General features: G+C 37.6%; 1 protein-coding gene across 4 annotated transcripts in view; it reads left to right on the top strand.

Annotated features, from left to right (window-relative positions):
• Window positions 1–25,450, top strand: part of NPAS3 (neuronal PAS domain protein 3) — a 590,252-nt gene that overhangs the window by 65,230 nt on the left and 499,572 nt on the right. For 2 of the 4 annotated variants that reach the window (XM_064713739.1, XM_064713741.1), the window contains exon 2: window positions 17,718–17,807. The exons of the other annotated variants lie outside the window; for them this stretch is intronic. In XM_064713739.1, coding sequence (XP_064569809.1) covers window positions 17,718–17,807 — 90 coding nt within the window. The remainder of the gene's footprint in view (window positions 1–17,717; window positions 17,808–25,450) is intronic. 4 annotated transcript variants of the gene reach the window in all.

Below are 25,450 nucleotides of genomic sequence, written 5' to 3'. Positions count from 1 at the left end.
GGCCTGTATTTTCTGCACACACCTTTCCTGAGTATGCTCTACTGCTAATTGAACTTAACCCAAGCCCCTTTGCTTTTCTCTCTTCTTTCTCATTCCCCTTTCTTCACACTCTTGAAGAGGAAAAAGAAAATACTCAGATTTCACATTTCTTTGAATTTTTAGTGAGCTTCTTTTTGACAGCACAGGTCAGTTCAGTTAATGAAGTAACGGAGCACTTTGTGGGAATGATAGATATTGTGCCAGTACTGAAAAATTTGGGATCTAGAAATTTGGAAGAATGAAAGATCCTCCCCAGCCCACAGCCACAATAACCATTCCAGCTGACGGTACCACTGGTGCTCCTGGTACAGCTTTTGGTGCTGAGCTCTGAGGAATCCCCACTGCAGTGCTGCATCACCTGAGCATGGAATAGCAGCAGCAATGCATGGCACAAACCTATCAGTGGCATGTGGAAGCCTTGGGCTTGGCTTGAGCTGCGATGAAAGCAAGTCCCACAGCTGTACACTTCTCCCTGTGTGTCAGCTGATGGGTCCCACTTTAGCAAAACTGCTGTGTCAACATTCAGGAGGATTGTGAGGGTGTATAAAACCGGGGGGACTTATGCCACTGATAGCACTGAGTTTCAGGTTAGTTTCGGAGTTGAAATATTGCCCGGCAGTCACTGTGGACTATGTTGAATTACTGTGTTTTGGGTAACTACTTGGGATTTATGTTCTGTTCCATATGGGTGACTTCCAAGCTCTTTTCAAATTGCTTATTAGAATAGCTTAGACTACACTGGTTTTAATGGTTTATCCTCTTGCTAAAATCCTTGTCTATTAAAAAACAGCAGTTGTCTGTCCAGGTGTAAATGGAAGAATGACTATTTTGGCTGCTGGTACTATCTGAAAGTCCAGTAAAAAGTGTGAGATCAAGAGATCTTAATGCTAGCATTGTCCCTTCTTTAATGGGAAGAGGTAGTTCTGGATATCAGCACCATGAAGAGAGGTGTCTGTCCTCTTGGTCTTTGCTCATGAAACTGTGTCTGCAGGTACTCTACTCTTCATGGTCTTTAGGAAACAATCGTCAGCACCACAATGCTTGTGGATGTTCCTGAGAGGAGCCATCACAGGCAGTTTAACTATATACCACAAATCGGAGGAGGGAGGATCTCATGATGCCTGGTGTCAGCAGGAGTCTGTAGATCAAATAGCATTAGTGGATTTTGACTTTGTCTGTAGCCAGCAGGTGCTAATCCACTGAAGCCTCACTCAAGCCTGTGGAACTTTTCTATACATTTATATAGCACAGCATTGAGATTTCTATACGTTTCTATAGCACAGCATCATCAAAGTTGTCAAATTATTTAGAAGTGATAACTCTTATGGAATTTCACAGTGCAAGTTAGTGGTATTTCCCTGTGGATCATGGAGTACTTGATTGCTACTATCACTTGAGTTTGTTAACAATTTCCACTGTTTGAGTTTTTTTTCTCTGTTCATGTACTGCAGGCTCAGCTGTTTTGTGGCAAGCCAGTAGCACACACATGCTCACACACACACACACTCTCCCTCTCTCTGCACAGCCACCTTTTGCCCTCCTCAGTCTTAGTGAGGGGCCCGTCTGGCCAGCTCCAGCATGTAGCAGAGAGGAACATCTGGCCCTTTGTGATTGGAAACTTGCTGGGTAACTGATTCCGTATGCAGAATTAAGGATGCTGAAATAGACCCTGATGACAGCAAAGCTTTCATGAGAGGGTTCAAGAAGTTGACATTGATGCCTTAGAACAGTTGAAAAGAAATAATGACGTGGAAGTGAGCTAATATAAATAATTTAATAGGAAATCTCTGTGCAGTCTCAAATATAGTCCTTTTTTGTTCTGAAATATGTCAGTGTCTGGCTATTTTGGTAGTGTTATGGAGCCAATATAAAGATCTAGAAAAGTTGTAAAATATTGTCACAAGCAGAAGAGCAGAGTCAGCATTTAAAAAGAGGAGCAGTTTTTCAGAGAACAAATTATGCAGAGTAAGATCAGGGAAGGGAGGGAGCACTTTATCCATAAAAATCTTAGCATTTGGCCATTACCCTGTATGTGAACTGAACAGTTTAGATGTTGACAATTTTACAGTATACTGGGCAAAAGTACTGGAAATAAAGTTGCTCAGTGTTGAAAAAAAATGAACAAGGCTAGCCTGTTATCCAAGTAACTTGAGAAATATCCCTCTAGTTGCAGTTAATGCTTTCCTCATTAGAATGGATGTTTTTATTTTCTGTTTATCTTTTTATTTAAAAAGAAGTTGGAGCAGAATTTGGCCATTATTACTAGGCAATGAAGTATGAATAATCATCAAGGCTCTTCTATAAAACAGTTAGGGATAGTTGCTAATGTCCTTTGCTGGAGTAATCAGGGTCATTTGGAGTATCAATTTATATTACCATATAAAATGAAAATAACCCACCAGTTTTTAGTGTGTTTATTATACTGATGCATTTACAATATTTTTTCAGGAATTCTATTCTCTTTGCAGCAAGTATGCCTTTGTGTGTGAACAGACTTTCTGTCCTTTAGTTTTTGAAGCCTTTTGGCTTAGGTTTATGTGACTTAACGATGTTTTAATGAAATATTAGAATATCATAAAAAGCTGTCTTCAGCAACACGAATGTTGGAAGAAAGTACAGTTTCTTTAGTGGACTTCATCTGTAACAGTTTACTGGGTTTGAAACAAGATTTGTATATACTAATCTGGGAGGCAGTAGACCTAATCTTTTATAGGTTTTGGTGGCAGGTTTTCTTTGAGGCTGTGTTTTGTTTTGGTGTTATTTTTTTTTTTCCCCAGGAGTCCTCTTCTGCTATCTGATTGCAGTCTAATTCCCATTGTATTCAGTCTTCTATAGAAATACTTAATGTCAGGAAGGAGATATTTACTGGAATACACAAGTCCAGAATTCATCATGATTCAGTGTGAAATCCGCTCACCCTTTGCTCCCCACCCCCTCTTGAATTGGAATGAAATGTGCCTTAAACTGAAGTGAAATACATCACATGCAGCAACAGTGGGCCCTGGCTTCGCCTCTATTCCTGGTGTGAAATCGATACACTATCTTTCCTCCTGACCTGTTCTGTGACCTCCATTGCAGCTTTCATGCTGAACAGCAATTGCTTTGAACAGTCTGGGTCTGCCACAGCTCACAAATGATTCTCAGCTTCTGTCTAAAACTGGTGCTGATAACAAAGGCTTGATTTTAAATAATGCAGTTGTAGTCATCTTCTAATTATGAATTACATGAAAGTGCATGGTCTTCTATTATTAAACACTTTCAATAGCATGTGCAGCATGTTTGCAGCCAAAGTAACTCCTCACTGGGAAGACAGAGGAGTTCTGTTCCTAAATGTATCTGATAAAGTTTGTTGTTACTGAAGAAGAGAAATGTGTCAAATAGTTAACTATGTTTAAGTGACTGCACGTTTTCCTTTGACTTTATCATTGACTAATATAGCACTTTTTTTTACTAATATTTGAATTTTCAAAGGTGAAAACATATTATCCAATACTTACATTTGAAGTAAGGAGACCATTCTTGAAATAAGATCTTTTAAAGCTGTTGCAAAACTAAACAAAACCCAGTGCTTTACTTAAAAGAAAAAAACCCACCAGAAATAAAATGGTTTCTTCATTCCTGATTACTAGCTAATAGTTATTCACTAAAGATTAGGATTTTGACTAATTATTTATTTATTTTTGAGTGTGATTTACTTAAGGATTACTGAAAGCAAAGACAGATTGAAGATATAATGGGCATTTATGCTTGCACCAAGAAGTCTATTGTGCTATTATCTAGATTGCTTTGATAGCCTTTACTTGGCATACACCCCGCCGCATTTACTGACTTTGAAATCAAGAAACTGCACGAACTGCTGGATAAACATTAATTTTTCCAAAATTTTGTGGTAGGAAATAGGATATCTATGATTTTCTGTAATAAAATGAATGTCTCTTAATGGAGCATTCCTCTGCTATTCTTCTCCCCTCACCAAAAAATGTGACTGTAGTAATTTTGCCATCATGATTGAAGTAAAAAACCACTTTCAACGTAATGTAGTTTACGAAGCAGTGCTAAACCCTGTAATGATAAATGGACTTTCTGGAATATACTAATTTGTGAAACTGTTTACAATGAAATTAATGAAACAGAATATTGCTATCTTTATATGTATTAGCAATACTTAGCCATATAAATAATCTGATCCTTTTATTGCTCCTTCATGTATTAATTTTGGCTGTTATCAACATAGATTTCTTCCATTGTCAGAATCTGGGGAACAAGAGGTCCATAGTAATGGAGTCTGTATAATAGAACCATAAGGGTGGTGTAAAACTCACCACATTTCCAAAACATAATCACATCATTGTAAAGTAGAGGCTCAAGTCATATTTATTGGTGCAGTATCACTGTCTAGTAGTAGTATTAAAAAAAAAGAAACAAAAACAAACAACAACAAAAAAAATTAGCAACCAACCAAAAAGGAAAAAAAAGAGCTGCTTTAAGAATTCTTTTAAAGCATGCTGAAATGGCCTCATAAGAATCACATAAGTGGGAATCAAAAGTAAAATAAACAGGTGGTGTTGCTGAGAAGCTTTTTTATTCTTTTCCCCTTCTAAGCAAGTTGAAACAATTTTTTAAAAATAAAAAAGCACTTGTACTGCCTTCTTCTCTGAGGCTTTCAGTGCCACCAGCTGTTTTCTCCCCATTAATACATTTAGATTGCCTTATGATTTTATTCCTTGTTCATGAAGAGGTGTATCTCAAGAAAGATGACCTTCAGGATGGGTCCAAGCCAGCAGTAGGCAGTGAGTAGTTGATATATTTGAGTACTAGTTCCTGAGACCATTTTTTTAACTTCAGCATCCTTCTTTTTGACTGCTCTGTGACATCTGCGGTTTCCTGTACAACTTCAGGCTTATTATCATTAATTTTGGATTGATCTGTTTTTGTTTTTCAAAGTAATTTTAAACTTGTGTTGTACTTGAAATGTGAATGAAGTGACATAATGCAATACATACATCTCAATCCAATATTGAAGAATAAGCATGTGTGCAGTAGTGTAGTTTCAAGGAATAATATCCATGTGGTTTTATCTGCAAACAAACACAAGTTTTATGGTTGCTTACAGTGTTGCATGAAAAGAAGGTTTACATACTCATGATGAAAATTGCAGTTGCAAGATAAGAGGAAGCATATTTGTTACTTATGAGTCAATTCCTGTTCAGATGTGTGTATGTGAATGGTGTGTGTTCACATTTCTGCACATGTAGTGCTACAAGCATAAGTTCAACATCTGCAAAGGCTTAGTCTCCAAATAAGCAAAGGGAAAATAAGCAGTTTGTATTTCCTTGCTGCTGTTGTTTCTTCATAAAAACAGTCTTAGTTGTATGTAATCCTTTCTGCAAGTATATTTCGTGAGGAATTGCTGCATGGTGGTTCAGTAACTATTTTTGTCACTCAAAAGTTCAAGATCAATAATGGGGTCCCCTGTTCATAGGAATAATCAGCTTTAATGGTGAAAGACTTTTAAGACTGTATAGGGCTCAAAATCTTTTTAAAGCCACAAAATATTATAACATAAAAATAGAGGAAAGTGTTTACCACTTTTCCTTCAATGGAACACTCCCTAGCAGGATTTTCAAAACATTTTATTAAAGCTAAATTCTCTCAGCCAGAGGTTTGTTTTGTTTTTTAATTATTATTGTGAACATGAGCAAGTAATACAGGGTGTGTTCCCTCCAATGAATTGCTGTGGAACAAGACTTGATGCTAATTCTACTTTTCCCAAAATCTGATATCAAGCAATTTATCTTCTAAATAATACTCATGAGTACTAAACCTGAAATGTTTTGGCTCCAGCCCAAGTCAAACTTCAGGAAGCTTATTCTCAGGAGCATATTCCCTATCTCTGTAAATTTAATTGTTATAATGAATAGAATACACATATCAAGATATTACTTATGAGTTTTACCTGTTTACTTTTTGTTCCTGAAACAGAAACATCAAAATGACAGCATGAAGATCGTATAAAAGGTTTAAAGACAAATTATTATTCTTCTTTTTTAAAAAGAAAAAAAAAAAAATGAGAGAAACTTGCCAAACTGGAGTATCCCTTCATCTGAGGGGTTTGAAAACCTTTAGCACTGATGTACAGCTGGAAATTTATTTGCCCCTATGTTCTGCAGAGCTATGCATAAGTGCTTTATGCATCATAGTGTGTTAGAAGTTCCTGCCAGCAGAAGTGGATGGCTATTAACTGCATTAATCCACCAGCAAAAGTATTGCATATACTGGGGCCCCAAGGATAAGGATTTTAAACTTGTGGAAGAAGGTGTATTGCATAAGCAGTTTGGTTTTTTTTCTCCTTGTTCATGTGTCAGGGAATGAAACCTGCAGCGTTACTCAGACCACTTAGACTATGGACTGAAGACTGCATTTAGCTCTGTGGCTCTAGTTCTGCCACTGATTCTCTTTTGCCAAATCAATGGTGAAATCAGTGTTCAAACATTTTTTAAAACTACTTGTCAGTAACAATGAGTAAAACTAGCCAAGGAGTGTTTCACAATAGAACATCCACAATGTATCTGAAAGTAAAAAAAGGACACAAAACTTGGGTCTATTGATGAAACTAGAATGACTTTTATGCTTTTAAAAAGTGCTTTTCTAATCTATTAGAAAATTGTTTAAAAATATTAACCAGGACAAGGAAAAAATGGTGTTATATTTTCTGACTGTTTAAAGTTTCTGAATATGTCCCCTATTAAATTTTTTTGTGGAAAATTTTAGACATTTATGAGTCTTTTAAAAAGTAAGATATGCAAGAAGCTCACTTCAGCTTGGGTTTATAGAGATTAGAAGAAACTGTGAGAGACTTCTGAGGCACCTCACTGAGCTAACAGGCAGCATAATGACAAATGATTCATTGCTGACAGATGAAACGTAGTGCACATTGGAAAAAAAACAATTTGAACTACTCATACACATTGCTGGGTTCTAAATTAACTATAACCTAGAGGAAATATGCCTGGATGTCACTGAGGACAGCTCCCTGAAAAATCTTTGCTTTACTGTGCAACACTAAACATGAAAGCAAACAAAATGTTAAGCAATGCTGAGGGATGGGGTAGAAAATTGTAGTGAAAATGCATCTAATGATACTGTAGTGTGAGCATTATAACAAATATATTGTGGTATATAGATCAATGGTACAACATCACTTGAATAATGTGCTCAGTTCTGATCTGAGAAAGATATAGCCAAAATAAAGTCAGTCTGAAGTTACAAAAATTACTTGTGTTTAGTGCAAAGAGGCTGGGTAAGTATCAAGAAAAATAAAATGAGAAATATATGACAAAAAATAGTGATATATACTGAATCCTCCTGTTTATTATGCTGTAATGGGAGATACAAGTGGCTATAAAGTGCAAGTTTACAGTTTAAGAATACAAAAATAGTCTCAACCTCCCTTCCTATGCTCTGTGATCAATTACTGAATTTCAATGCATTCTACGTTCTTTATATCAAAAATACAGAAAGATTCAGAATGGATTTGACATATGCTCAAGTGTTGAGAACACTCACCTTTTCAGCTGGGGATGGTCTAAGGGTTGGAAATTCAAGACCTCACTTCATTTCTGTGTGCTACTGACCTGCTCTTTGACCTTGTGCTTCACCTCATAGTCTTTCTCAGCTGCAGATGTTTTTAGTTGCAAAGGATCCAGGACAAGACTTGTAAAACTATTCAACTGCTTAACTTAAAAACAGTTACTAAGCTTACTTTTTAATCGATGTGAAATCAGGTTCCTATGTAAGAATAACTATCTGGTTTTAGTATCTTCTCCCTAGACAGAGGTCCCTGATGATCTCTATGTAAAGAGTATTAAATTTCAGAGTAGTTTAAAAAAAAAGATTAAACTATGTATGTTAAAGTAGATGTGAGCCAACTACTATCTGAATGGACTTCTGAAACAATTTTAACCTCAGGGCAGGTACTTTTTCAAAACTGTTTGTACTTTGTGTATATAAAATGCAGCAGAACATCAGACCTAAGCAGCATAATCAATATGGATGATTGCTGCAGTCAGTGCTTCTTTATAATATTTGTGTGTTGGAAGGGGAAAAAAAAAGACTGCGGCTATACAGGTTTTCTAATACAGTTTATCTAATACTCCAATGCCCTAGAAATGCTTCAAGTCCTTCTAGATGGATGAGATTACTGTCAATTTTACTAAAAGAAGCCTCCCTATTGACTTTTCTTATATTGGGGAAAAGCCTTTAAGATCATCAAGTGCAGTTGTTGGCCTAACATTGACAAGTTCACCACTGGACCCATGTCACTAAGTGCCACATTTACACACTTAAATACCTCCATGGCTGGTGACTTCACCACCCCTCTGGACAGCCTCTTTCAGTACTTGGATAATCTTCTTGGTGAGGAAGTCTTTCCTAATTTTCAATCTTAACTTCCCCTAGTCCAAGGTGAGGCAGTTTCCTCTTGTCTTTTTGCTTGTTGCTAGAGAAAAGAGTCTGATCTGTTTCCCTTCTCTGCACATGCACCAGCATCTCAATGTCGTTCTTGCAGTGAGAGACCCGGAGCTGAGCACAGGACTCGCAATGTGGCCTCACCAGTGCCCAGCACAGGGGGACAATCACTGCTGTAGCCCTGCTGGCCACACTATTTCTGATACAGGCCAGGATGCCATTGGCCTGCTTGGCCATCTGGTCACGTACTCATGTTCAGCTGCTGTCAAGCACCATTCCCAGGTCCTTTTCCACTGGGCACCTTTCCAGCCACGCTTTCCTGGCCTGTAGCACTGCCTGGTGTGGTTGTGACCAAGTAGTAGGACCTGACCTTTCACCTTGTTGACTCCCCTACAGTTGGCCTTGATTCATTGAACAGCCTGTCCAGATCTGTCTGAAAAGCCTTCCTGTCCTCCTGCAGATTAATACTTCTGCCTAAATTGCTGTCATCTGCAATCTGATTAAAGGTATTAAACAGGACTGGGCCTAATACTGAGCCTTGGGGAACACTGTTTGTGACTGATCACCAGCTGGATTTAATTCCATTCACCTCCTCACCATGGCCTTGCCCATCCCACCAAAGTTTTACCCAGTGAAACTGAATGAATAGCTAATTTCTCCAGAGGCATGCTGTGGGAAATGGTACCAAAGGTTTTACTGGAGTCCAGGTGGACTGCATCTACAGCCCTGTCCCCTAAATGGGTTCACTTTAGCCCAGATGGAGGTTATTTTAGTCCAGCAAGACATGCCTTTCGCAAACCTATCCTGGCTGGGCCTGACCCCCTGGTTGTCCTTTATGCACCATGTGAGGGCACTCAAGAGGATCTGCTCTGTGGCAGACCTTCCCTGACACTGAGGTTAGGTTGACAGGCCTGTAGTTCTTTGGAACCTCCTTCTAGCCCTTCTTGCAGGTGGGCATCACCTTTGCCAGCCTCCAGTGACCTGACAACCCCCGAGTCAGCCAGGGCTGTTGGTAAATGCTGAAAATTGTATCAGTGGACACTTGCACAACATCCCTCAGTACCCCGGGTTGGATCCCATCTGTCCTCAGACTTGTGAATATCTCAATAATCTGTTGGGTCACTGACCATTTCCCTATGGATTATGGGGGCTTTAGTCTTTTCCTGGTCCCTGCTTTCTAGCTCAAGAAACTGGGTACCCAGAGAGCAATTTGTCTTACTAATAGAGACTGAGGCAAAGTGGTATCTCCGCTGCCTCTCCTTTCTTGTTTATCCTTTCTGAAGAGTGTACCATTGTAGCACTCTGGTTATGTGAGTCACCCCACCATGTTTCCATGATGGAAAGTCTCAGAAAACTGATGGCATTTTTCCTGCTGCATGGTTGTTTTCAGCTTCTCCTGTCTGTTGCTTGTGCTGTGTTTATTGGTGTACAGGCCCTTCAGCTGGGCTATTGGTCCCACCTTCTTGGGGAGGAGAAGCCTTAATTGCTGGATCACTATTCTCTTGTGCTTCTGTGGCCTCCAGCACATCAATAACCCTTGTCTTTGCTGCCACACAGCTCTCCATTCCCTGCCCTCACTGAGATGGCAGCCCATCCCTCAGACCTCAGTGTGCTGGCTCCTGGTTTATCTCTTGTGAGCTGAGTTTTAGGGCTTTTTACTTTCAAGTCTAGCTTAAAGCTCATTCAATGAACCCCGTTGACTCCTGGGCAAAGATCCTTTTTCCCCTTGGAGACAGGTGTACCCTTTATTTCCAGCAGGTCAGTTGTTTGTAAACCAACCCATGATCCTGAAATTCTGGCTAACACCAGGCTTGTAGCCAGGCATTGATTGGCTGGCTATTCTTGATATTTTTTCCTCATCATTCCCTACAGCTGTAAGGACAGAGAAGAGAGGAGTAGGATGGCAGAGAAGCTAAACCTGAGTTTTGTGATGAGTGGGAGCTCTTACATGCAAGTCATCCAAAGCCTTATTAATTTTCTGTTCAGGTATCCTACTGCACAGTGCAGTAAGGTCTGGGGATATGCACAGAGCACTCTGGCTCAGGCAGCAGGGGAGGACACACATGGACCATAAGGGGCACTTATTTCTAGAACAAATGTTTATGTTGTTGGTATTCTCTCACACATTTCAGATGTGCCTCTGAAATTTTGTCTGTTCTTTCAGCCTCAACACTGGTGTTCCTCAAATCTTGACCTGATTGTATTTTTGGGTAACATTGTGACACTTCTGTATCATCCTTGAAATCTGATGGTGTAGAAAACGCATTTTTCTTCTCCTGACTAATGTACAGACTGGGGTAGAGAGAAGTGGTGCTTCTAGCAATGGCCTGACTACTTGAGCCCTTTCCTTTCTTCAGGGGATGTCAGGGATATCAAAAGTGTCATACAGAAGGCCCAAGTAGATGATCCTTTTTTTCCTCTCAATATTGGTCAGATCAGCAGAATAATTGTCTATGTTCCTCTCTGACTTACAATCATTCTGTTTTCTGTCACATGGTAGGAAGAAATCTCATACCATGTTTTAGCTTTTAAATACTCCATTTTAAAGAGGAAAATATGACTATAACTATAATAAAGTTACTTGTGTCTGTAGCTTGAATAAAAAAGTGGCAGGACCTCATTCTAAACATGTCTATGAACAAAAATTAAATAAAAAAGAAGAGCATATGAGGATATATAGAAAGCTGAAGTTATAATATAAGGGAAAACTTGGCCAGATATCAAACTAAAGAAGACACTGACAAGCTTTCATTTGGAAAATTTAAATACATCTGATTTTCTGCAGTAGCTTTTTCCATGGCTGATATCACTTAAGTTTTGGCTATGGTGGGAAGTGTTAAATTGTGTTTTTCTTGTCATAAAATTCTGGATGTTCTCTACTCACAAAACTGAAAAGGCTAATGAAATAATTTAATGTTTATTTTTTAAAAAATCACAGTAATTAGAAACCTTGAACTAGATGCATATAGCTTGATTGGCACCGGAGTATTATGTTTCCCAGGGACCAACAGTATTGGAGGCTTAGAATTTTCTGAATCTAAGCCCTCGCCCTCTTTATTCCTACATCTTCAATGAAAAACCCTTGTCCTCTGGGAGAGATGTTACTGTGCTGATATTTGTAGGGTAAAATAGAGGCAATACATTGTTCAGAATAGATTTATTAGTTCTGAGGGAGGAAGCTCTGATTCACACTATTTTTACTAATTAGTAGTTGAATGTAAGAGCTTTCCTACACAGAAAATCCTTCCAACACCAAGGCTGTGTTACTACTACAAGCTTGAAAAATATTGTTGATCTGTTGAGTTGTGGAGAAGAAGCAGAAATGAGCAGTATGTGAACCACAGGATTAAATTAACAGCTTGACCTCTGCCAAGCATTATCTTGGAATTCTTAGGAGACAGGAACAAAAGGAAAAGAAAGGTGTATCTTGCACAATTTCTGTTTTATTCTCAAATATTTTATGGAAATCAATATATCAGTGTTTGGGAATTAAATTTAAGTCTAGCAGCAGATCTTGACTGTACCAAATACATAGCAAAAATGAGCCAGGGGAAAAAAAATAACTACAGCCTACCAAGTGTCCCCAAAAATGAGCTCAAGAACCCAGAAGGACTTTCAAATTGCCATGTTGAGTAAGAACTGTCAGCTACCTCCTAACTGTGAAGTTTGCAGTTAGAACACTTGTGTGTCTTTCCTATTGCCTATGTTGCACTCAATGAGTTCTCACCCATGCTGAGACAACAGGGAGCCTCTGACCCAGCTTTGTCTTTGACCAAGAGCATATGGATAATGCTAATGGTTGTTTGCTCCATTGCTGTTCTTCTGGCCCATCTGAATTTGAAGTGTGGAGAAATGCTATTCTTTGTATCTCTTGCAGGAGAAAAAAGTTAAGATAGATGAATAACCACCCAAATCATCTCCATGGTCTTTTGAGAGGAAGAAGAAAGCAGCCCCTCAAGCTCTCCTCTGATTTGCCTTGCTGGAGTCTGCTGACAGCAGTACATTAGGCTGACTTTCTGTGAACTCTTTCATGAAATCACTTTGTTAAATTGCTTAATGAAGGAACAAGTTCTGCTTGAATATTTGAAGGCCAGAGACCAAACAGTACAAAACCTTAATTAATTCTGGGACAGTTTTGTGTCACCATCCATTCCAAATAGATATATGAGGTATGATCTCCATCTTCTGTAGGGAACCATGACTTTTTAAAAAAGAAAGTATTAATACATGGCAAGCTTGGATGCTGAAACATTAGATGCATATACAAACAGTTAATTTTAAAGAAAATCACCTTGGAATTGGTGTAAAATATTGTTGCACCTTGAAGATTATATCTTTTCTGAAGAAAGAAATCATATCTCTACAGAAAACATTATTAGAATTCTGCCTTCTGGCAGTAAGGCTTCACATCTATATTTAGAAAGACCTTTAATTCTAGGAACTGTCTGGATTCTATGCAAGGCATGCCAGTCCAGATACTATCTGGTATTTTTGACTCCTACAAAAAAGGCCATTCTTAAAAAACCCCTTTTGGATCATTTCATGTAGGACATACTGGAGTATGTAATTTGCAGACTCTATATGTCAGGTTTAACTCTGAATTTTCCTGCGTTCCAAGGTTATTAGCTATTTGCATTGTTTCACTTAAGATTTTTATTTTAAATGTAGTTTAATCCGTTACTTATCAGAGAAAAGCAGGGTCCAGTTAGTTAAGGTTTCAGTTGTATGTGGAACGCAACTTCCTAAGCTTGTCATGCATCAAACTGTTATGGCTGGCAATTGTTTAAAAAAATTCATTTTGTTATGAACTAGCCTGTTTTCAACTGGGCTGTTCAGAGATGGATTGCTTTCTGGAGTTTTTGACAGGTGTAATTGTTAAGGCGTCATCTGTTCTTGTTTGCACAAAATACATTTTAGCCAACTGTAGGACTTGCCCGCTAATCTTTCTCACATCATTCCATTCTTTGCTTGCCACTAGACAAATCCCCTGTTATTTGACCAGATGGTGGAAAATCCATTCTCATGATAAGTTGCTTCTAGTTTGCATTTAGATTACCTGCAAAAATGGAACAATTTACTACTCTGCCTCTAACCATCTCTTTCCTCCTTTTTTCCCTTAGTTTGACTTCTTGTAACTAATTATTTAAATTCTGCCCTGTGAGTTAAAATTAGTCATAGCTTACACATTTCACATGTATGTAAATGCACTTAAGTTCCACCTCAAGTTTTATGATGAATCCATCTAGAGTTTAGTGACACATAAAGAAACGAAGATGAGCTGTCTAATGTGCAAACACAGCAGTTTGTAATCCTTTCACATCTGAGGTGATACTTTTAAACTTTTTAGGGAAAGTGTGCACTGTCTAAAAACCAAGGTCAGGTGTGAGAGTGCACCCAGCACCATCATCTTGCAGCACACCCCCTGGGGAATAGTGGATACAAATATTAAGTGAAATGTCATGTTTCATGCAGTGTTTGTAGGCATTTTGTCTGGTATATTTCTGGCTTCCTTGGAAGGTAACCTGCAGTACAGAGGTAGATAATCATAAACTAAAACTAATTTTTGCCTTTATTATTACGAAATGGTAACTTTTACTCTGTCTAAAAGCTTGCATGAGAATAGGTGTTTGTCTCTCAAATCGGTCAAAATTCAACTAAAATTGGGGTGAGCTAACCACTGCAAGTTGATAAGACTCAAATACTTTTCAATGCTCTAATTTTTAATACAGAGAAGCATACAAAAAATCAATTTCAAAGCATAAAATAGAACACGAATATACAGTATCTAGAGTAAATAGCCAATATACAGTTTTATCTTCAACTAAATCAATTTTGTAAGTGGAACTTGAGATATACTCTATCTGCTGACATAATGTGGTAAAAAAGTTAACAAAATTAATTTGGTGAAGATTGGCTAAATTTTTTATTTTTAAAGAGGAAAAAATACCCTATGACCAAGACTGATTGTCTTGGTAAACTTTTTTTTGGATCCTAGCAAGTAATTCTTGCAACTTGATTTTATGGTTTTTTTGTGGGTTTGGTGGTTTTTTTATTAGTTTGTTTTAGTAATGAATGCTGAATAAACTGTTCTGTAAGGAAGTTTTAATTTGACTCATAGCCTCATAGTTACCAGATGATAATTAATTTTAAATGTAAATCTATTAAATGACAGCTAAAATATTTGGGGCAGAGGGCAAATGCATGTGATGGTGTTTGACTAATTTTAAATCTGTAAAATAAAACAACAGTTTTTATTCAGCAAAAAGGTTTTATTTATGGAAATAGGCTTAGTATGCTAAAATAAACCTTAACAATAAGAGACAAATATTATACAAGAAAATAAAAATTTGTTTTTCTCCCCAAAGCATTGATGTAGGCTGCAGTCAGAAATCTGATGTCCACTTTGAAACATATTCCTAAGTGTCTCAGGACTGTTTGATTTTTCAGGTTAAGCACAATAAGACCCATTCTGTGCTAACTTAGATGCTATGCAAGCTTCACGAAGTCAGTGGGATTTTAAGAGATTTACATTGATGTCTTATTTAGCTTGGTGTTTGAGGATATGATTTTTTTTTTGTTTTTGTATTATTATTATTACTGTTTCAGCAGAGAGGGAATAGCTGCGAGTTAAATAACTCCCTAAAGAAATTTTTTAGAGAGCATTGGGTAATTGGCTGGGTCCATGGAAGTTCCTAGGATCTTGGCTTCTGAAGTGGAATCTAGCTCTGTGAAGTGCAAAGGAAGGTTTGGACTACAACCCACAGTAGCTGCTATTATGTTTATAAATCCTTATTTGTTGCTTAATTTAAAAAAGATGCAACCCCTCCACTCCCCCACCACATTAATGCTTCCCAGTCTCCAGAAAAGTTCCAACCTAATTCTGATGAGATGTAAAGCAGGGTTGTGGTTCACAGTCCAAATCTCTGATCCTGGCCTTGAATATCAGAATGGCTGAGGATGGAAAGGATCTCTTGCCCAGCCCCTCTGGGCTGCACAAACAGTTATCTGGACCTGGTTGCCTAGGATCATGTCCAGGTGGGTGCTGACCATCTCACTGGAGGAGGCTCCACAACCCCTTTGTTCCAGTTCTCCGTTACCTTTACAGTAAAAAAATCTTCCCTGATGTTCAAACGGGACTGTGTTTCAATTTCTGTCATCTGAAAAAAAGCACAAAATAAACCAACCAAACAAAAACTAGCTGACAAGTATTCTACACTAGCTTGGTGCAGTGAATACTTATTTAGGACCTGTTTAATCATGAGAGTGTTCAAATCCACATCTTCCACTTCCCAGAAGAATACTATAGCCACTTAAAAATAAAGGTTTTCTGGAGTGAGCTGTATTCTGCTGCACTCGTATAACTGCTCAAGTAATAGCAATAACCAGTATTACTATTCCAGACTCATTTGGCCAAAGAAGTGGTTGGAAGAAAGAGCATAATTCTGAAGGCCTGTGATAAGAGCACTCATCTGGGAAGGATTCTGATAGTTTTTGCAAGGATTGCTTATGCATTTTTGAATGACTCATAATGCAACATGCTCTCACTGTCTCACTTTGTTTCATCCAATGAATCCTGATTTTTTCTTTAATAGGGCTGTTATTTTAGCAGGAGAAGTTAAAGTCCCTCATTTTAGGAGTCTCTGGTAGTATTTGGAGCAGTGGAAGATGTATGTTTGAGGCTCCTCTGGCTGAGAGGCACTCTCCTAGATCTCTTGTACTAGCTGATGTGGTTCTCTGCAGGTAGCACTTGTGTTTCAAATCTCATTTTAAGATACTCAAATTTCCTTATATAGTATATATGGTACCTAAATGTCTAACTTACATGCCCTAGGTATCACAATAAATAAATCAATCTCTCTGGTAGTGTCTTAATTAGTGAATGCAGGAATATGCCAGAATTTGGAGATGCTTGCTCCTGCCTTCATCACAGAGTTGTCTTCTTTCTTCTGCCTGTGGGGTCCCACGGGGTAAAACAATGCTGAGGCCATCTCAGACCAGGTTTCTACCTTAAATAAGCAAGGAACCAGGGCTTTGCAGACATGAATTTGTTTGCACTTGACACACTGTAGGTGCAGTCTTATTGAGGGAGGTCCTCAGTTTCCACAATAGATAACTTTCCATTTGCTCACAGAGCTTGTAGCTGGAGAACGATACCAGTTTTTTTCTCAAACCTGCAGCCTCAAATTACTGTTGAAACGATTTTAAAAACCAAGATTAGTTTAGAGCTATGTAGGTGTTAATACTATAAAATAATGATAACATAAAATAATTCTCTACTCACTAGAATATTTTTTTGAAAATCACAGCCTAAAATTCTACATTTGAAAAACCTGTAAAATTTCTCAAATAATTTATCCTTACTCCAGTCAAATACCTTTAAATTACAAGGGAAAAAGGTATTAATTTGCAGAAGATACAAAAGTATCTAAAATGTGTTTTTATTCCGGAGAAGAAGGAGGGAAAAAAAGAAAATTGGTGGGTACTGTTTTGTGTGCAATTCCCAAGTATATTTTAAAAACAACATTGAATTTTTATAGCCAAATTATATTTTCTGCTAATGGGGAGCTGGGGAGGGATGAATAAGAGAATGATTGACAAATCTTTTAGGGCCTGATTTTACAAGATGCTGCGCACCTCCTGATTGCTGCCAATCACTTTCATTTTCTTTCAGTCGATCCGAGAACATATGGCATTATTCAGATGGTGCTGAGCACCTTCAATCACAGTCCTCATAATACCACAACATCCTCATTCTGTGCAAATGTGAGAATTGCTGTTGACATTTTAAATTGGAGGGTTATTTGGTCTTTGTCTGGACAAACTCCCAGCTGACACAAATGAATGTTCTGCCTAAAGAAGGATTGCAACAGTAAACAATAAATAATCAATTGTAAAAGCACTACTGTATTTATACAAACTATGTGGAATATCAACTTGATTTATAAAATTCCATACCTCTTTCACTTTTATTTGATGGGGAAAAAGCACCATTCTTGTGGAGAATTGAAGTTTAGTTTACTCTCAGTGCAAATTTTGAAAAGTGGAATCTGTGGGTGTTATGTGCACAAGGCAGTTGATTTAAAGAGATCAGAAAGGCATTTAATTTAAAAATAAAATTTACAAAATCAATTTCAACATACTGATTTGTCCTGCATTACAGTTACCTGTAGAGATCCTCTAGTCATGTCTATCTGTTTTTGATGCCTCTACAGAATAACTGTCCAGCATCCTCTGCCCAACCAATCAGAATGTAGGAAAATCTACCGATATGACGGAATCTACTGTGAATCTACCTACCAGAAGTATGTTGAAATCTGTGTGAGTCTTGCCTCTAGCTCGTGCATTTAGTGCTCGTGCTCTCCTGCTATTCCTAAATTACACGTGTGTTGAAAGCGTACACTTGTGTGCAAAACCTCTACAGCAGGGACAGAAGTATGTTGTTTAATTCTTTGGGATTGTGCTCTAAAAGCTAAAAAGCAAATAAAAAACCCTAAGACTTTTCTAATTCTCTTAGGTATGCTTCTGTACAGTGCAATAAACAAGAGTGTACACGCTAGAAAATCTAGGCAAAATGTATTGCACAGGTGCTTCACATCTTAGGGATTTGAAAGGTGTGTTATGTATAAATTAGCTGTCACTTTTTTTCAGTCATGTAATGGAATGATGAGTTGTAATTTGCATAATCCTTTAAGAAGTCAAATTATACTGTCATGTAGCAGACTTAACATGCTAGCTAGGATTTCATAGCTTTGCAGCTAATTAGTATGTACCTTACAGGACAGTTAAATTGAAGTTGAGTCCTCTTTCTTTGCAGTCATTTGCCTTTGTCCGCTGCCCTAACAGAGCCCGCTTTTGTGCGTAACTCAAGATCATTACTGGTGCTTCTGACAAAAATGCTATTGCTCTGGGCAGGCAAATGCAAAGGGCTTGACTTCTGTTAGTTCTGCAAGCAGTGAAGTTTCTATTTTACTGCAAGAAGGATTTAATTATCTATTTCAACATAGAATTGAAGAGTATATATTTGACAGGTGTGTTGCAGATGATTTTGTATTAATATATTGCAAATGCATTATGAATTCTCTGTTATCTCGCTGGATTTTGAAACTGCATTCTGTCACTTAGTGTTTGCTTTTCATGCTCCAACTATATTCCTGTTTTGTATACCAGTGTTACCATTATCATCCTCTGTGTAACATTTCATTTTCCGATAACCCCTTAAATTCTAAAAATTAGCTGTGCTGTGCATTAAAACAAAATGTTTCTTTGGCAAGGGCAATCATACTCATTACAGTTTTTTAGATCATATTCTCTCATTCCCTTTTTTGATTCTATAACCTGCTGCTTGTTTCCTGAATCTTTTCTCTTAGTAATAGGTACAACCACATCAGTAAAAGCTGTCACTTCGATGTAAATGAAGACTATCGTTTTGGTTTACAGAAGTGAGAGGAAAAGAGAAATCTAGATTTATCAAAATAATTACAGCATCAGTGTAACTTGGTGAGCCAAAATGAAAATCTGACCTCTTGCTTGGCTTTTTTTTTGCTTTTAATGAGTGGCTACTTTTGGTGTGAGATATGACTTATTCCTGATATACATAGACATAAATACTTTCTGAACTTTTTGAATTTTTCGTGGCTTTTCCCTTTTATCTCTCTAAATGACGGCAGTGCCCAGGGTAACTGAAGCAGTCTGCATCTTGCATGATTTTAAATGTCACCACAGAACTTAATTTCAGTGTTTTTGCTTCTCTTGTAAGTTCAGTAAGCATAAAAATATATTCATTTATTTAAACGTATGAAACAGATTTGTTGTGCAATATTTATATCAGTTTTTAGAACAACTTCAAGATTTTGAAACTTTGTGGAAATAAGAAAACTTGGCACAGTTTGTCGTGAGTGTTAAATACGGTGATGGCTTCACTCTGAATGCTGCAATACAGTTGATTATCTTGATTTCATTTTTTTTTTAATTAGGTATAATTTATAGTCAGTACACTTAAAACCAGCTAGCTGTGCTGCCCACAAAATGAAGTAATTGATGCTCCTGTGCAGTTGCAAACAAAAATTGGCAAAATCCAAAAATCAGACTGATTGTGAAACAATGTTGATTTTGATATTTTTGTCATTTCTGAAATGTGAATTCTGAAGTATTATAGCCCAGTTCACCTTGCTTGTAAAAACATAAATTATTTTGGGAAGCCAGCAGCTAGATCTTTCTGGAGAAGACAGAGTCCTTTTTGATTAGTGAAATTTTCTCTTGGTTCTTCTTCCATGCTACTTAAACACTCTCAGGCATTCTTTCTCTCTTCTTCCCAATAGCTGCTTTTGGTAATGTATTACCATAGTAATTTATTTCCAAAAATATTACAGAAAGTTTCTGAAACCTGCTCACTAATCAAGACCCAAAAAAAAAAAAACCAAGGAATTTTTGTAACACTTTGAAAGGCTTTAGTGTTTCAAGACATATGAACATTTGGTACTAGATGTTCATGTGCATCTCAGATGTTCAGTCTCTCTCCTGATTAGGTTGGGAAAGGAAGAATGGATCTAAAAATGCTACTATCTGTTAGGAGAAATGATTGTGTGACTCCTTTCTCATGCAGGATAATTTTTGGACTGGACACAAAGCAGCAAACTGCTTTATTCTGAAAGCTAAGGGAGTTTTAAGGGCTGGCCAGACAGGACAGAGAATCATAGATTTTGGAGCTTGACTTTTTTCCTGTCTAGTAATTTTAAAATTAAATGAAGTGTTATGCAGAGAACCTACTCTGGACTTATGCTTAAGCATGTACCTGCTAAAATATTTTGTGTAAAGCTACTTACCTGTTGAAGTTAAGACCGTCTGATCCTTTCTGCAAAAATTTCAAAGGATCATACCATGACCATCTATGCCAAAAATACTTTTCAGAAAACATTTGGGGAAGTAACATTTATAAACAAATTTTAGTGCTCGTAAATACTGGAAATACCATTTAAAAAAGTTCTTAAAAGCATGGTAAATACATTCTAGTACTATTTAAAAAAATTGCAGATAGGTCTTTGTGGTACACATTCTTGAGGAGCTGGATTAATGGTTTGCTAGCTAAAAAATATAAAATGGGCAAAAATAGTGAGTATTCTTATACAGATCTTTCTGGACTCTTTATGATATTCTTGCAACTGAGTGTAACAGCTGCTGCTGGATCCCTCACTTGGAATAGAGTGGAACATACAATTTCAAAAGATGGTGGCAAAAGATAGCAGATTTCTCCCCTCCTGCATTGTCCCTCACCTTGATTGCCATGGGCCCATGGGATTTTTAGGTCACTGAACATGTAAGTATGCTCTTACAAAGATGTAAAGTGAGCTTCAAAATCATTACAAACAATTTCTAAAAGTGAGCTTCAAAATCATTACAAACAATTTCTATGTTCACAAGTGGTAGGCACTTGTCTTAAGCTAGAGAGGTAAAACCAGAGGCCTGTCAGTTACTGGCCTGAAATACAGCTGTCAACTCCTAAATATTTCTCTTTTTCTTTTCCAGTTGCCTCAGCTGTAGCAAGGTATATCCAGGCTCTTCTTTTGTGATGTCAAACAAAACTGACAACAAAAAAAGATATTTCTTGTTCAGTTCTAACTGCTTTGCTATAACTAAACTGCCAAGGTTTTTCCCTCTGCCCAGATTGAAAAATCTTTCTTCTGCTTGCTCAGACAACCCTGGTTTCCTCTCTTCCTCACCTTTATGGAGTGTCAAACAGTGAACAAAGCAGAGCTACTTGCCCATGCTCTCCTTTTATTTGTTGCTAAATTACAAAGAATACTGGCATGTCAAAATGAGCAGTTTTGCCTGTCTGCAGGGGACGTGTTGAGTACAAGCAGAGGATATCTCAGTTTTTTGTTCTCAGCCTGGAAGCCACTTCAAAAATGACCCTTCAGGTATCACCTGGGTGGCTGTTGTGTGTTATCTCCCAAGCAAGGGTGGAAGACTCATGTCTACCTTACTTTGTCCTGTCCATGTTAAGGAGACTTAAAGGTCATGTCTCTCTTCTGGAATATGGAGAGCAGGGAGGAGTTCTGCAGTAAGGTGTTTCTTCTGAAAGCAACAGCATTGAATAAATATGTAAGGGAAAACACCTAGTTCATTTATATCTCACAAATACAGCTATGGTCTTATTAGGTCTTTTTATTTCTCAGCAAGTTAGTGAAATGAACATAGAAAGAAGGCTCAGTTTAGGGGAGCAGCCTGTCCTGGAATGTGTAGCTTGATTACCTAAAAAATGTTCATCCTGAGTCTGTAAATGCTCAAAATGTCTAAACTTAATAGACCAAAGTAAGCTCCTGTCAGACTCCAGGTTGAATCAAATACATAAATATTTCTACAAATGAGAAAAGGAAGTGCAAGCCTAAGCTATTCCATTCAGTCTCTAAAGACATTTATATATTTATCAGATTGATATAACAAAATCAGGATTGATTTGCATACATGAGAAATCTAATGGCCACTCTAGTCAACACAAATGAGAATATAAACCTTTTAACAGGCTTTCCTGGGGTTTCTAGTGAGGGGATTCAACCAGCTGCAGAACATGGGAAGATGGGTACTTGAAGTGGTCCATAGTGCCCACTGTCAGTGTCCACCTTAAGGTGGATAAAGCTGTAAGAACCCTGCAGAAGGGGAGCTGGTGGTTCCAAATGGAGAGTCATGTTCCTCTCAAAGTGGGTTACAACCCCCAGCTAGCTCCTTGCATCTGGGCCTGCTGGTTCAGGTCAGTATAATCACTGAAGCAGCACAGAAAGGCTGGTGATGCCTGAGCAGTTGCTATTTTTCTCCATCTTGTTTCTTAGTTGTGGTGCTGCACATAAATTGCCTTAGAAAAATGTATGTCTCTTCAGAATTTTTGTTTGTGTATTCTGACTCATCTGCTGCTATATAGCTAAGGAAAAGATACACTAGTCTTAAACAATTATTTTAGCTCCAGGAAAAAGATATAACATGAAAGACAAGAGGACTATCATTCAGGCTAATGCTGTAGGGTACATGAGTATTTTTTTTTCCAACAATGGCTTCAGGATCACATGTTTAGGGGTTAACTTGAGAGAACAACTGAAGAAGCTGCTATTTAGTTTGCTCGGCTCTAGTAAAACAGGAAGGAGAGGCTGCATCTTCTTCCACAAGATTTCTCTTTGCGGTAATGTTCCATCACTTCACAGCTTGATTTTACTTCTCACAATGTGAATTTAATAGATGTATTTGAAGAAGATATTTAGTATCTCCTCTTCATAAATTTGACCTCTTAGAAAATATCAAAAGCTTACAACCCAATTCATTCTCTATCAGCAAAAGGCAGAGAAGGCACTGCTATACTCATGTGACAGGCTTTTAACATAAGTCAACTGATCCTTACAGCCTCAGCGTGAGGCTGCCTGGAAAAACTTCATCCCTGTTACCACTGCCTATGCTTGCTCTTGCCTTTGTGTAGCATTGAGCATATTTGTGGGTTCTCTGTTCTGACGTGTTCTAGATGTCTTTTGTGGGAAGAAGAAAGGTGTCATCAACCAAATTTAAAACACATTCAAAAGTAAGCCAACATCTCCCTTACACATAAAACATGAGTGGGCTTTCTCTGGGTAAGAAATGAGATTAGCTGTGGTACTTTAAAATGATTAATGATCACTGGCTAGTATTAAGTTGAACCTCTAATCCTTGGCTGATTGGAGCATTTGAGAGAACAGCACTCAAAAATTACCTTTTTTAGTAACAAATTTTGTCACTTTTTGATTGTGATGCGGTTAGATGTTGCAGTGGCTTTAAAGTTTTACTTTGAGATGATTGGGATGTAGCCTGAATAGAGAGTAGGTGTGATGCATACATGTTACCTGAAAATTTTCTTCCTCTGAAAAGTATAGGACTATATTTAGGTTTACAAAATGCTGTTCAGTCTATAGCTCAATACAAATTTTGAAGGTTCACTTAAGCTTTGCAGTATCAAATTGTAATATATGTCTGAGTCAACGTCTGAAGTGAATTTGGTATTGTTCAATTAATGAATTAGGCAATTACCTTCATTAAACTGTCTAGGTCTTCAGGTCCTGTAGCCACACCCTTTCAATACAATATTAGTCACAGTTTGCTAATTCCCTGTCAAGACAGGTTTTTTGATATTGTACTGAAATTGCTTTTGCACTTCTTTCTCATTTCAGAAGGGGTCTTGTTCTGTTGTTCATTTCATGGGGTTTTTTTATGGTGTGGTTTTGTAGTGCCTTTTTTTTTTTTTTCCCAGAAGTCATATTACTGGTTTCAGAAATGGGAAGATCAATTCAAATTATCTGTGACTGAGCTTTTCTGTGTATTCAGCAAGGTTTCACTTTTCCCATGCTCTTTCAGTAACTTGCTGCTTTGCACAAATACAGAAGCCTTAATACCAAGCATATCCAAAATATGAATTGGGAAATGAGTAAGAAGTTCATCTGGCTTACTAACAGCTTAAATGATCATTCCATAATTTGGGAAATAATTGTCCCACAAATATAATGAGCTAGCTAAATACCTGCTGTAAAGCTCAAATAAGTGGCAGGAGTTGTGGTAGCGAAGCTGTCCTGGGGCATTTTAAGTATGCTTTTGAGTGATAGAACTCTAACTTTTTGTCTTCATCTGCCTTAAACAATATAAGATACTGACACAGTGTTGCAACTTCTACTTCTTTTTGGAAGAAAGATGCTGATTATAAAAACTTCAGATGAAAGAAAATCCTGCTTCTTTTTAGATGAACAGTACTTAGTATTTGTTAAGTATTGTTGCCTTAATGTCTGTTGGAGTTTTTCTATTTTATGTAGCAGAAGCATGCAAAATCCAGCATTAAGAAGCTGAAAAGTTCTCTAATATTCATGATACTCCTCATTTCCTCCCACTTCTCCATTTAAATATCTGTAGACAGTAAACCAGTAATCATTTATCCTCCTCTTTGACACTGGTTTCTCATTTTTAGCAAGGCAAGTTTTCCATAATTTTGAATGCTTCTTGTAGCTGATTAAGGCTTTCTAGTTGGAATACTAGTATAGTCCTTTAGTTGTTCCTGTGGGAATGCTTGGGGATCACAGATATAAACTAGAACCATATTGTTACATGCTGTTTGAAACAGAAAGATTCTCATCTCAACATCGGTAGTGATTTATATAATCCTTTCCTATTGCTACTCTGTGTTTACTCCCTTGTACATCAAAGGATTTTTTCACTGCTCTAGCCAGGGTATTGCACTGTAGGCTAATATTAATTTGGTTATCCACCATCATCCATATGCCTCATTCTAGCATATTATATTGTCTTTGTTTGGAATGTGTGCTCTTAGTTATGAGATAGACAGCTTTGTGCTCAGCTGTGTTAAAACACATCTTATTCAGGTGAGCCCAGGCTGCCATGCAATCTGTGGAACTGACAACTCCCTGGTATTTACCATTTTATTATCTTTTGTGTCATCTGCAAATTTTACTGGGAAGGATTTCATGTTTTCTTTCATATCACTGATTTATTCTCCTGCACAGGTACTCCGTAGGGAATAAAGGGCTCATGGAGTTCTTTCCCTGCACGGAGTACTTGGGGTAGATCTAATCCATATATCAGAGCTGCTGGTCATAATGTCTGGGAGCAGATTAGGGCTGCCGGCACTGATGAGTTGCAACCAGGCAGGGGCAGTGAGTCATGAGCACACTCTTCACTTGCAGCAGTGTGAGATGGCTGCAGCCTCCTTTCAAGTAATGTGAGCTTGTTTCGCATAGTGATGCTGTTGAAATACAGAGACAATTCTCCTTTGAAAATTTGTGCGTTTGTAGTGATGGCTACTAGTAAATTCCCTTTTTTTTTTTGAAAGCTGTTTCTGGAAACAAAGCTAGATTATTTGCAAATGGTTAGCAAATTTAGTTACTGTGTTTATCTAAGAAGATAAACCAACTGGTAGTTTTTGGAATCCCTG

Source organism: Zonotrichia leucophrys, chromosome 5 (genome assembly GCF_028769735.1).
Source record: "Zonotrichia leucophrys gambelii isolate GWCS_2022_RI chromosome 5, RI_Zleu_2.0, whole genome shotgun sequence".
NCBI classification, from domain to species: Eukaryota; Metazoa; Chordata; class Aves; order Passeriformes; family Passerellidae; genus Zonotrichia; species Zonotrichia leucophrys.
Note: the sequence above shows the minus strand (reverse complement) of the source record. Positions and strands in the feature narration are given on the sequence as shown.